The following is a 14,764-nucleotide window of genomic DNA, read 5'->3' as shown; positions in this document are numbered from 1 at the left end:
GAATCACTCTTGCCAACAAGTGCTACTTTGGGCTGAGTAGGCAATTGAGAAGTAAAGTCCTCTCTCGTCGTACAAAGATCACACTCTATAAGTCACTCATCATGCCTGTGCTGGTGTATGGCGCGGAAGCATGGACAATGAAAGCATCTGATGAGGCGGCTCTTGGAGTTTTCGAGAGAAAGATTCTGCGAAAGATTTACGGACCTTTACGCGTTGGTGATGGCGAATATCGCAGACGATTTAACGATGAGCTGTATGATTTTTACAACAATATAGACATAGTACAGCGAATTAAAATTCAGCGGATCCGCTGGCTTGGCCATGTCGTTAGAATGGACAGAAACGCTCCTGCTCTGAAAATATTAAACGCGGGCCGCGATGCTGGTAACAGAGGAAGAGGAAGGCCTCCTCTGCGTTGGAAAGACCAGGTGGAGAAGGACTTGGCTTCACTTGCTTCGCAGCGCCTAATAAGATCTTTTGCGTTGGCAAATACAAAAATAGCGTTTAAAAGCAAAAGCGGTCTGCAAAGTAAACATTTTTAGATTAAATTGAAACGGATAAAGAGCAGAATCCTCCTCACACATATCCCGAGAATAGTAGCGCTGTGATACCATATGGAATACTAATTCCTTTCGATGTCATGAGTTTTTCCGATGGTCTTATTTCCACCTGTGAGATTTCTGCCAAGCGTGCGTAATATTCTTCTATGATCTTGCAACTTCAACATTGGTCCGTAAACCAGTTTTCAGTTATAGGAGGGCCAAGAAGGATGAAAAGTTTTCCCGTACATTGACTTAATGAGTCGTGTGATCTCTTAAATATCGTTCAAATGAAGCCATTGATAAACCTACCGTGTTCCTTTTTTTACGGATGTGGTCGAATATTTCGTTGCCAATTTGCCACTTTTACAATTTACCTTAATATTTATGAACTGGTTTCTTTGAGTCTTACTGCTGTACTAACGGCCCCCCCGAGCAATTTCGTCAATCGGAGGTGTATGAGGGCGTCAGGCAAAGGTGCGCTTACACAATGTTGCGGTCTTTACATGCAAACTTAACCGAATGCTCCATTTAGCCATATGAAAAGTAAATTCGTCTAAGATGAATATAGGGCCAAAGCAGACCAAACCCCGTGTGGGTTTTTATATATTTCCGCTGCAGCGCAATTCATTAGGTTCCTTTTCTGCGAAACCACTGCTTGTCATGAAATGAATACGCATCATGAATTTCAATCAGATTTTATAAAATATAGCGGGTTAATTTTTAGGAATCGAATTTCTCATCATACAGGGAGCTAACTTTGCGAATTTGAACGAAATCGGTTAATAAATACGACTTTTATAAGTAAATCTACTCCAGCGCCACCAGCGTGTTGTCTAGTAGGCTATAATAGGACCATGTATGCAAGGTATAACCTCCGACAATTTGACTGGTTTTTGAGTTAGTCCGAACAACGAAAACGGCTATCATTTTATGTATGTATGTACATTAGAGTGGTCCAAAAAAACCTTCCAAAATTTTTCTTTTTGCCGAAAGAGGTGCTCGTACCAAACCTTACGTTTCTATGTATACATTTAGAAGATGCTCATGAAACACATGTTTAAGTAACCTAAGAACATTTCAAATTTAAATTATCTAAAAAAATATCACAAGTTTCAGTTTTCATGGCAACAGTACCTTTTTATAAAAATCGCCAATATTTTTGTCGGTTTCGCAGCTATCCGGCAACGCATTGAGCACCCTGTATTAGTTGCAGTAGAAAACTGAAAGTTGGTATAGATATTACAAATATTAAAAGGAAAAAACTATATGTTTCGAATGAAAAAAAAAAATCATCATGAATTTGCATTAACAAAATCGGTTCATAAATAGGGCTTTTATCGCAAATGCTTTTTTCATCATGCTGGTAGCGTATAATTTGAATTTGATCGAAATCGGTTCATGAAGCCACCTAGCGGGTCCATTTTTGGTAACCGTATTTTCCATCATGCTGGTAGCTTACATTTTGAATTTAAAAGACATCGGTTCATAAATACGATTTTTACAAATAACTCGACTTCAACTAGGTGGCGGGTCTATTTTTCGCATACGTATTTCTCATCATGGAGATGGCGCACGTTTTAAATTTGAACGAAATCGGTTCATAAATAGGACTTTTAGAAATAACTCGACCCCAGCGCCACCTAGCGAGTTTTCTGGTAGCCTATAATAGGACCATATATGCAAGGTAGGCAGTAGTTTTTGAGTTAACTCCGAACAACGAAAACGGCTATTATTTTATATATATAGTAGAGTGGTTCATAAAAACACTCTTTTTGGAAATTCATTAATGCTACATCAGAATATTGTTTTTTGTGATAAAAAAGAGACACGTATTTTTTTATTTTGAAAAAAAAAAGGTTTCTTAGAGGTCGCGCTGGTCGGTTTTTTATAAAAACGCTGACGTTCTCAATTTTTTTATTTTCTCGACATGTTAAAATGCAGCTAAAAATGTGGTTTTTACATATAATTACTCTGGTATTATTGGGGAACTTTCCCTTAATTACACACCTGTCTTGGACCATTAGAATGGGTCTAGTTCCCGAAAGTATGCTCTCGAAAAGACTCTAGTAAAACTAAAACGTTGATACTGAACGATTTACGCATTGTCATGGGATGGAACTTGTTACCAGTCAGTTTTTCGAAATTCAAAATGGCGGTCCATTTTTTTAATGATTGGATTTGTTCGAATCCCGGCACTCCAGAGCTTTTAGGGTCGCCTATTACGAATCTGAAGTAAATTTTCTTAAATTCAAAATGGCGGATCGAATATGGCGATCAAATTAAAAAAAAAAAAGTACTAAAATTAAAACGTTGATATCGAACGTTTTAAACATTGTCAAGGGTTAAAACACGTTTCCAGTGGGGTTGGTGATTACGAATCTGATGTCAGATTTTCAAAATTCAAAATGGTGGATCCAAAATGGCGACCAACTTTAAAAAAATGATTGGATTTGTTTGAAACTCTTAACCGCCATTTTGAATTTTAAAAATCTGACATCAGATTTTTAATCAGCAACCCCAGAAACCCACTGGAAACGTGTTTTATCCCTTGACAATGTTTAAAATGTTCAGTATCAACGTTTTGATTTTAGTACTTTTTTTTTAATTTGATCGCCATATTGGATCCGCCATTTTGAATTTAAAAAAAATGACTCCAGATTCGTAATCGGCGACCACAAAAACTCTCAAATGCCGGGTTTCGAACAAATCCAATCTTTTTTTTTTTTAATTGACCGCCGTTTTGGATCCGTCATTTTGAATTTCGAAAAACTGACTTCATATCCCTAATTAGCAACTCCAGAAACCCCCTGGTAACAAGTTCCAACCCATGACAATGCGTGAATCGTTCAGTATCAACGTTTTAATTTTACTATTCTCTTTTCGAGAGCATATTTCCGGCACTAGGCCCATTCTAACTGCCCAAGACAGGTATGTAATTAAGGGAATGTTTCCGAATAATACAGAGTAATTATACGTAAAAAAACAAATTTTTAGCTGCATTTTAACATGTCAAGAAAATAAAAAATTGAGAACATCAGCGTTTTTATAAAAAACCGACCAGCGCGACCTCTAAGAAAACTTTTTTTTTCAAAATAAAAAAACTCCTTTCTCTTTTTTTATCACAAATAACAATAATTTGAAGTAGCGTTTATGAATTTCCAAAAAAAATTTTTTTGAACCAGTCTAATATATAGATTTGCTTTAAATTTGGTATGTAGGTAGCTTTTTGCATAGATTAGCATATAGCATCCTTTTTCCGCGAAGTGGACCAGTGCCCGATCTATTCGTAAAAACCGTATTCATGGTCCGATTTGCTTAAAATTTGGTATGTAGGTAGCTTTTTGCCTAGATTAGTATATATGATCCGTTTTTCCGCGAAATGGACCAGGGACCGATCTATTAGAAAGGTCGTATCTATGGTCCAATTTGATTAAAGTTTTGTACGTAGGTAGCTTTTTGCCTGGATAAGCTTATAGGAACCTGTTTTCCAATTTTCATGTAATTTCGAATATAAATAGCTTTGAGCAACCACCATATCAAGCGGCGAATTCGTCACTAGGCAAGTTTTTTTTTGCGACAATCAGAAACCACGGATACAGCAAAATGTAATAATAATATATAATATAAGTATCTCTACTAATATATATTTTGAAAGCCGTTTTTTTTAGTGTTCGCAAAGCCGCAGAACGGCTGAACCAATTTTTTGAATTTTCAAGGCACCTGCCGCGCGTGTCCCAAGGATGGGTTTAGGCTAAAAAAATTCTATATGTAAAAGGGCACCTCCAATACAAACCGAATTTTTTCATACTTCATATCTCTGGAAGTATTCATGGTAGAGTTCTGGAACTTGGAGCTATTGGAAAAGGGGGCGGCACCTCCCATACAAAACGAATTTTTCATACTGCATATCTCTGAGTATGGACAGTACTGGAACTTCGTATGGAGATATATATGTATATGAAAGCAAGCCCATACTCATGGAGAAAATTGGGGCTATTTGAAAAGAGGGCGTAAGGTCTACAAACGTACCGACTTTTAGTTATCTTTGAATGTATTTATAATTATTCTTGAGGTGTGTTTGTGAGTGAAATCCTCCTAAATGGCTGTACGGATTTTAACGAAATTTTGTATGTTTGTTGGCGCTGTAGTTGAGTTATTATTAAAAATCTATTTATGACCCGAGTTGGCTAATATTTTTAATATGTATTGGTAATGGTAAGAGCAATACTATTGCAAAAATGTGCTGCCAAGTGGCGCGGAGTAGTTATTACTAAAAATAGCCAAGTGAGAAAAGGTGCCGTGAAGGTCAGATTAAATCGACCTGTTGTGCCATTGAGTATATCGAACCTCACTGCGTTAATCTGGCCCAATGGATGTGATTTTCCAATATTATTATGCGTTCAAACTTTTAAGGTATTTCGTCTGAAATAAGTATGTAAGCATTTCTGTAATGAAGCCCCTCTAATGCTTCTGACAATTCATAAGAGTCATGTTGCCAAGAGGAAAAAATTCTTCAAATTTATTTCGTTTTGCGAATAACCGTGCTGTGAAATGCTGCATAGTCGGAGAATTTTAAGAACTTCTTCACGGATATAACACTTTCCTTAGGTTATTTAAAGCGGCAAATGATCACCAAACCATAATCTTAGCAGATGAATGTGCCAATGATAATCGTAAACGTGAATTATTGCTGAAAATGTTGGACCAAAAATTTTCAATAAAAAAATAAAAATGTTGGGCGGGACGAAGTTTCGCCGGGTCTGCTATTATTCTAATAAAATGGACACTCGGTTATGATGGACAATTTGTACGCGGTCCCGTTGAGTTCGTTATAACCGGATTGCACTGTATATGCTAATCTAGGAAAAAGGCTACCTACGTACCAAATTTCAAGCAAATCGGACCATAAATAAGATTTTTTCGAATAAAGGGTGAAACACCAAAACTGCGACACTTAGAAATTACTACCAGAAATAAACTAGAAGGCTTTGAAATTATTTTTTTTTGTATTATATAACTTGGAAGTTTAGATGTTATGAAAATGTTAAAATATTAGTTATTATTTGCTCCATATGCAAGTGATCGATATTTTCATCGCACACGCGCCATCATGTTCTACATGACTGCATCATCGACATTACGCGATGCGCACAACTACTTTGTTTTGCACTCTTCAATAATTTTCACTCTTTCACCTGTTTTCTTCAAGATTCCTTTGACAATTGACCAATATTCCCCAATAGGACGTGCTCTGGTTTGGGGATTGCAGCGTAGGACAAATTAGTATCATTATACCCCGGAATCTGAAGTCAGTCCATGTCCGCTAGAAGATGCCATCTTACTTATAATGACAAAGAGCCTTGGCACTCCCGACTTGATCATTATGCCCGGAGGAAAAAGGGCTGCTCTTACGGCCGCAGGAACAAATAGCTTGCCAAACCATGTGGTGTTTGGAAATTTGGAGCTTCATTTTCAGCTTACAACTTTCAAGGGCATCTTGACGACTTGCAGCAGTATAAAAATCTTGACCTGCAATATATTTTGAATTTTTATAGCAGTAGGTTTCGCAGTCCATAACAATGCAGTTGTATTTTTTAATTTAGAATTCATACAACTTCCGAATGCGGGATTTCGCTGTAACATTCTACTTTGCGCCTCGGTCTGGCGCTGTTTGAGCTGTAGAACATCTCAATGAAGCTTTCCGCTTTACCTTTTGTACGAAAAACTGCGATCTCCGTACGGATTTTGCAACATAACGCGACAAAATCTTCGGATCTCGCGAAAACGCCCTGAGGACCTTCCGATGCACTGTTTTTATCACTTTGACCATGCTAACCCCCGCTCCCTGGTTTTCTCGTAACTGTCAGGCCTTATTTGTACCGATTAAAACCCTGCAAACTGTCGAATAGTGCACTCTTTAATTTTTTAGCAATTTTACGTGTACTTAAGGCCGGATCATTTATAAACTCGTGCAAAATGGTTTGTCTCGTTTCTAGCTCGGTTGCCATTTTTAACTCAACTAGGAATCAAATTCAAATGAAATTTCTTCTACGTTCAACTAAGGTCATGGTCAACTTATGGTATTTGAATTTCAAAATATTGAATTCGTTTTGGGTAAGTTATAAGCTTCCCAAAGTGTCGCAGTTTTGGTGTGTTCACCCTTTATATCGTTACCTGGTCCACCTTCCGGAAAAAAGTAAATTTTTTTCCTTTACATGGTGGTTGCTGAAAGCTATTTATAAACTAAATTTCATGAAATCGAGACCTGCCGTTCCCGAGATTACCTGTTACAAAAAAAGGGACTTCTCTTTATATAATTAGTATATGTAGATAGATAAGAGAACATATTGCATGGAACTGAATTTGCCATAACTCGACTTTGGAGGCACCTATCGGGTCTATTTTGGCAGGTTTATTTCTGTTTATGCACCGAATATATTTTCCGCGTTTGAAGCAAATCGGACTATAAATGCGATTGTTTAGCGTAGCTCTACCCCTGCACCACATATCGGAACAATTAAAACTTTGTGAACTCCTTCTTCTAAACACCTTTCCACCAAAGCAACAACCATTCGAATCGGCTAAGAAACATAGGGGAAAATTTTTTCCAATTGATTCATGCTCACAATGAAAATTTCCAAGCATCACAACGAATTCTCCACCTTTTCATCGTCCAAAATCATCGAATTATGCGACAAAATGCAAAATTTCGTCGAAAAAATTCAAATTTTTCGCGTTCTTCCGGAATTTTCCGAGTTTTCCACTAAGAATTTTTTATATTTCCGTTCGAAAAGGCATTCCGAAACATTTGCTCACAAAATTCCATACAAAAAGTTAATTTTCGATTTTCCCAATTTCCCGACTTTTCCGGAGGGTTTTCCCAAAATTTTTTCCGTAAAAACCGTTTCCTGGCAATTACGAACAACCAAAAAATCGGCCCAGCCGTTCTCAATTGATGAATTACTATACATTTTTCACACCATTTTTATATATATAAGTATGTAAATAAGGAACAGCTGTTCGTAAACGGCGATTTCCGACTGAATTTCAGTTTTTTTTGCAAAAGTACGCATACATATGTATCTTTTTCTGTCATAATTATATCGATGGTCCTATACATAACGACACAATTCAAAAAATAAAAACTCGTACTATTGTTAGGTGGCTCATGTCTTTAATCGTTGTCTTATTCATATATAATCTTTACTACTTACTTTAGTTAGAATTAGACATGGTTTAGCCAAGGATTAGAGACACGAGCCTTCTAACAGTAATAAGGGATTTGATTTTTTCAATTTTTTTGTGTCTTTATTGCATTTTTATCGGTGGTCCTATATGCGAATTCATATATTTCGATAATGAAATAAATTCGAGCAAAGATACGATTTTTAGTTACATATATATACATATGTAACTCAATTTCAGCGCCACCTGGCGGAAAATTTGTTTCGAAAGAATTATTTTTCCTATTATCAATACATATCGTTGTTTAAAGTACAAAACCGCGTATCGTCATTCTGCAAAACCGCGTAACTGACATTGGCTGCCAAAAATTGGATTTTCTTACACAAGCTCTTGGGTCAATCCCTATCCATTCGTGCTGAAATATACTAGCCAGAAATGCGATTGCTTTATAAAAAAGATAACCATTTTGAAATATTAGTGTTTTTACTCTCTAGAAAATAATTTATGCAATCTCACATACGCGGTTTTGCATTTTGCTGATACGCGGTTTTGCATTTTGCTGATACGCGGTTTTGCATTTTGTTGATACACGGTTTTGCACTTTAAACGACGATATTTTGAATCTCAGGATAATCGGACCATAAACACGATTTTTAGTAATAACTCGACTCCAACGCCCCCTGGCGGTTATTTTTTTTTTGCAATGGTATTGTTTTTCGTATTATCAAAACATATCTCGAATATGAGACAAATCGGACCCATAAATACGATTTTTAGAAATAACTCAACTCCAACGCCACCTGGCGGCTCTTTTTTTGCAATGGTATTGTTTTTCGTATTATCAAAACATATCTCAAATATGAGGGGAATCGGACCATAAATACGGGATTTACTAATAACTCGACTTCAGCGCCACCTAGCGGTTTTAATAGTTCTGCTATTCGGAAGGTAGACAAATTCTAAAAACAAATATCATAAAAATTGGTCCAGCCGTTCTCGAGTTATAAATGGTGTAACTAACACGACTTTGTTTTATATATATAGATTAAACAAGGATTACGATTGTATAATTTTAAATCCCTAAGTTACTGGTCTTCACCATGCAAATCAACTTCAGAAAGTTCAACTGTTAATAGCTAAGTTAGCTTTAGGGCAATCTTGACCACCTTATATAAAGAAATGTTAAGCCCGTTAAGATGAAGTCTCAACGATCAGCAGAACCCGAGATATAACGATTTGAAGAAGTATATGATTAGTCAGAATCACGAAAAAATGCAAACTTTGACAGATCACTCAAAATTGATACTACNTTTGAATCTCAGGATAATCGGACCATAAACACGATTTTTAGTAATAACTCGACTCCAACGCCCCCTGGCGGTTATTTTTTTTTTGCAATGGTATTGTTTTTCGTATTATCAAAACATATCTCGAATATGAGACAAATCNTTATTTTTTTTTGCAATGGTATTGTTTTTCGTATTATCAAAACATATCTCGAATATGAGACAAATCGGACCCATAAATACGATTTTTAGAAATAACTCAACTCCAACGCCACCTGGCGGCTCTTTTTTTGCAATGGTATTGTTTTTCGTATTATCAAAACATATCTCAAATATGAGGGGAATCGGACCATAAATACGGGATTTACTAATAACTCGACTTCAGCGCCACCTAGCGGTTTTAATAGTTCTGCTATTCGGAAGGTAGACAAATTCTAAAAACAAATATCATAAAAATTGGTCCAGCCGTTCTCGAGTTATAAATGGTGTAACTAACACGACTTTGTTTTATATATATAGATTAAACAAGGATTACGATTGTATAATTTTAAATCCCTAAGTTACTGGTCTTCACCATGCAAATCAACTTCAGAAAGTTCAACTGTTAATAGCTAAGTTAGCTTTAGGGCAATCTTGACCACCTTATATAAAGAAATGTTAAGCCCGTTAAGATGAAGTCTCAACGATCAGCAGAACCCGAGATATAACGATTTGAAGAAGTATATGATTAGTCAGAATCACGAAAAAATGCAAACTTTGACAGATCACTCAAAATTGATACTACAGTATTTCCCGCTTAATTACACTTCAAAAATTGCACAATTTTTGGTTCAATTAACCGGGGAATCAATTAACCGATACTCGTTTAATTGAACAGTTCGTTACAGAAATACGTAGAAATTCCGCTAAATTGGACAACCTAATCAATTAAAAGAAATTGAATGTGTGCATTTTAAAGGGAATAGTTTAAACTTTAAACGAAAAAATATAAGCAATAAAAACAATTTATATTTATTATTGTTCATACGTGAGTATATATACTTGTCCTCACATTTTTAGAGATAATTGTTATAAAAAAAAATAAAAGAAACGTAAGGAACAATTAATCGGGGAAAATTTAAGATATATCTCTTCAATGTCACATGTTTTTAACCAATTATACGGGGAAACCAATTAACCGGGTTCAATGTACCGTTTTGTGAACAAAGTTATAATGCGCTCGGGTATAAAAATACAATTGTGAAATGCTGTNATAAAAGAAACGTAAGGAACAATTAACCGGGGAAAATTTAAGATATATCTCTTCAATGTCACATGTTTTTAACCAATTATACGGGGAAACCAATTAACCGGGTTCAATGTACCGTTTTGTAAACAAAGTTATAATGCGCTCGGGTATAAAAATACAATTGTGAAATGCTGTGCTTTCTATTCAACTTAAATTTTGCGTAAATTATGGGACGACCGTTATTCTAAATATTGTAGTATTGGACTTTAGTAATGTTAAATAGCTATTCCTCAATTTAAATTAATATGCGTGATATAATTAATATTTTTTCTTTGTTTATCCCAATTTAGCCTCGACACTTCATTATGTAGGCAATAAGGGAAATTCAGTTTATGAGCATGATATGGATGAAGACTTACCATTTGATAAACTGAACGCAATTTTCGAGCAACAAGAAAATTTTTACTTTTGTCTATTATGCAAAGAGCAAAAGGCAATGACTGCGGATCCATTTGCCGATCATATGTTTGAAAATCATGACATAGATTTTTATTCTTGTGAATTTTGTTTCAGTGGGTTCCTTTCTGCGGAGAATCTAAAAAAACACGTCGAATACGTTCATATCGCTACAAAGCCAAAGTCTGAAGAATCGAAGTGTAGTATATGTTTTCAAGTTTTTGTCAATCAAAGGATGTTACGTTTTCATAAACGCACGCATAACAACGCCACTTTCCAATACGAATGCTCGGAGTGTAATAAGAAATATAATTGTCGGAATCTGCTTCTTGACCATATGAATATGCATACAGGGCAACGACCGTATCAATGTTCAAAATGTCCCAAGGACTTCGCTTCAAAATATACATTGCAGGCGCATATGAAAATACATAGTGAGCGACTGCGCCCTTATAAATGCGAAAAATGTAACAAAGCTTTTCTTAACCAACAAACTCTTACGCATCATAAAAGGCTACACTTGGGTGAAAAAACAATCATTTGTGATATATGTTCAAAAGCCTTCGGCACCCAGCACAACTTAGATGTCCATAAGATTGTACATTCCGGACAACGACCATTCATATGCAGAACTTGCGGCAAGGCTTTTGCTCGCCGCGCTGAAATCAAGGACCACGAACGCATCCATACTGGGGAGAAGCCTTATAAATGTGATATGTGCGATGCTGCTTTTGCACAACGGTCAAATCTGATGACGCACCGAAAATCCACACATTTAAATGAAAAATTACACAAATGCGATCAATGTGGGCGTTCCTTCAAAAGACGCCGCTTATTGCAGTATCATATTAATGCCGTGCATACGGGTATCCGGCCTCACGAATGCGAAATATGTGGTTCGTCTTTTGTCTATCCAGAACACAAGAAAAAACACATGCTTATACATGGAAACAGTAAACCTTATATTTGTGAAGTTTGTGGTAAAGAGTTCAACAGTTGTGCAAATCGAAATGCCCATCGCTTCGTACATAGCACAAAGAAGCCGTATGAGTGTCTTAAATGCGGTGCTGGTTTTATGCGAAAACCTTTACTTTTGACACATATGAAGCATGCAGGGCATACGAATGACACCATTATAATAAACCAGCCGCATATTAGTGACAAAGGTATGTTGGCTTTGGGTAGAGAAATGAGTTCGATTGACTCGTGTGATGAAACAAACGAAGCTGCTGCACATTTTACTCAAGATTCAAATTGCAATGAAGCACCGCAGATTTACCCTCAAAGCACAGACGATGTTATAAATGATATTGCAGAAATAGATAGCGTGCAGTATCTGCAGTTTGATGATTTAGATAAAACCGGCCAAGGAATAATAGCATGGGTAGATATTGCCCGTAATAAAGATGACATTTAAGTGGTGGCTGAATTCTGTACGACTATTAGAATGAAGCTGGGAATTTAAAAATATAATAACTAGAACAAACAAAATAACTTCTTGTTTACTATTTTATATATTTACATACTGACATATGTACATACAGTAGGTGGCAAAATGTAGTTGTCATAGGTAAAGTGAAAGCAAAACGGCTTGCAGTTATGTCTTTGCAAGCTATAACTAAAAATTTATATTAAGCTAACCTAAATGTACATTTATCGGTCGCCATAAACGGGCTATTAGATTGGCTACCATATTGATAATTTGGAGAAAAACTGGATGGGCGAGGACTTATCGGTTAAACCTTATCCAAGCTCACCTTGTAGTCTTTCGTTCCCAAAAATTTAGAACTGGAGAGTATTTTTTAAATTCATTCACAAGTCCAACTTGCATTCACCTTCTGAGTCCCTCAGTTATTTCGAAACATAACAAAATTCAACATGGCAATATAATTAAAACGGGTTCCACAGATTTACTCAAACCTGAAAACATAATTACCGGTCCAACACTCATACTTCCGCACAAAACAAAGAAAACAACACTTAACAATAATTAATTTATCGTTTCACTGGAGGGGGAGTAAATTTAGGATATACTTAAATACTTTATACTTTTATACTTGTTATTTTTTATTGGTTTCAATTTATGTTGTTTATAGTTTTCAAAAAAGAAAATTTTTGGTTTTTAATAAAAAGAGCTTACAAAATATTAAATTACATCCAAACTATTTTTACTTAAAATTAAATTAATATCCCAATTCTGAATCGGTGACAAACATTTTTTTTTTACTGACAACTTTAAACTTAAATATATTTATCCGTAAAAAAACTGTGACAAGAATTAGTCACTGCAACAGAATTGTGCCCTAAATTGAATATTGAACGCGATAAGTACCTTCATGGAAAACTGAATTTTAGGTTAGGTTAGGTAAGCGGGCTGCCTCCGCATATGGAGGCACACTTGGACTCGACTAAGCTGTCCGTTGTGATGCCCTTAGAGGGGGAGGGAAAAAAGGGACGCAGGGAGGGTAGGGGAAAGAGGGGGGCAGCTATGGGAGCAAGACGACACCTATGGCTTTTTGCCGGAGACAAGCTCCGTGCTCACAACGAAGTTCTTCAGTCGACTGATGTCCACTCCCGAGAGCTCATCGGGAGTGTGAAAGTGCGACCCAAGGTGCTTAAACCTTTGGCTCGCAAAGGCAGGGCACTAGAGCAGCAGATGTTGAGATGATTCCACCTCATCATCCTCCATGCAGCTGNCAGCTATGGGAGCAAGACGACACCTATGGCTTTTTGCCGGAGACAAGCTCCGTGCTCACAACGAAGTTCTTCAGTAGACTGATGTCCACTCCCGAGAGCTCATCGGGAGTGTGAAAGTGCGACCCAAGGTGCTTAAACCTTTGGCTCGCAAAGGCAGGGCACTAGAGCAGCAGATGTTAAGATGATTCCACCTCATCATCCTCCATGCAGCTGGTGCAGTAAGGATTATCCGCAACATTCAGCCTTAAAGCATCGTTACCAATCACATAGTGGCCAGGAAGCACTCCCACCAATAGTGAGGGATGCAGCTTGCTTAGTCTCAAGAGCTCACCAGACCGCCCGGTCCACCCGTGGCCAGAAAGACTTTGCCACTTTGCACTCCGAGGTCTTCGCCCAGCGCTCGCTGAGCTGACTAAACGTCCATCTGTCTAGAAGCAGACCACACGAGGTCAGGGGAGCCCCCAGACCCTCCCTATCGGAAAGTAATTCCTCGAGGTTTCCCTGTCTTGCAAACTCATCAGCCATGCAGTTGCCAGCGATTTCGCTTTGACCTGGAACCCAAATAAGCTTAATAGCAAAATAATCAGACGCGGTCGATAGGGAAGTCAAACACTCCCTCACCGTTTTCGAACTCACCGTCAGGGAGCCGAGAGCCCTGATGGCTGCTTGGCTGCCAGAATAAATATTTACTTCCCTGACAGATGTTACACTAGAGAGCAACCAATCCGAAGCCTCTTTTATTGCGGCCACTTCAGACTGGAAAACACTACAGTGTTCCGGTAACCTAAATTTCAGGTTGATGGAGAGCTCTTCGCAGAAATCACCTCCGCCCCCTTTCCATCCAGCTTCGATCTATCTGTAAATAAGTTTACAGGTCCTCGATTCCAGATACTGCACCCCTCTCAGTCTCCCCTCGCCGGGATGTGGGTGGTAAAAGATCCATTCGGGCCCAGAACCGGCGTGCAGTGGTCTGTCCGAGTCGGTAGGAAACCGAAGTCTTAAGATTCTGGAGTGCCCATAGCTTGAGGTGAACTTGAAGCCCACCCATCTTAGCCTTACTGCAGCACGCGCAGCTGCAACCCTGCCAGCTATATCTATAGGCACAACATTTAACATGGCATTAAGCGCAAGAGTAGGTGTGGTTCGAAGTGTCCCACTGATTCCCTTTAAGGCAGCTCTTTGCACCTTCTCCAGCTGATTGACGATGTAGGCCTTGTCAAGTGCGTTCCACCAGACGAGTACCCCATATAATACGATTGGCTTAATTATAGTTTCATAAAGCCAATGCACTACCTTCGGCGAGAGGCCCCAGCGCTTGCCAATGGCCCCTCTGCAACAATACAGTGCTACTGTAGCCTTCTTCACTCTTT

General features: G+C 37.6%; 2 protein-coding genes across 3 annotated transcripts in view; one reads left to right on the top strand and one right to left on the bottom strand.

Annotated features, from left to right (window-relative positions):
* Positions 1-12,187, top strand: part of LOC108363926 (zinc finger protein 117-like) — a 27,263-nt gene extending 15,076 nt beyond the window's left edge. The window contains exon 3 of the mRNA XM_017617458.1: positions 10,592-12,187. Within this exon, the coding sequence (XP_017472947.1) occupies positions 10,592-12,114 (1,523 nt within the window). The 3' untranslated portion in view covers positions 12,115-12,187. The remainder of the gene's footprint in view (positions 1-10,591) is intronic.
* Positions 1-14,764, bottom strand: part of LOC108363925 (EIN3-binding F-box protein 2) — a 116,465-nt gene that overhangs the window by 9,945 nt on the left and 91,756 nt on the right. The window lies entirely within an intron of this gene.

This window comes from Rhagoletis zephyria, unplaced genomic scaffold (genome assembly GCF_001687245.7).
Source record: "Rhagoletis zephyria isolate East Lansing unplaced genomic scaffold, Rhagoletis_zephyria_1.1 Rzeph_scaffold_01413, whole genome shotgun sequence".
In the NCBI taxonomy this organism is placed as follows: Eukaryota; Metazoa; Arthropoda; class Insecta; order Diptera; family Tephritidae; genus Rhagoletis; species Rhagoletis zephyria.
The sequence above is the reverse complement of the archived record's forward strand: the minus strand, read 5'-3'. Positions and strand labels throughout refer to the sequence as shown.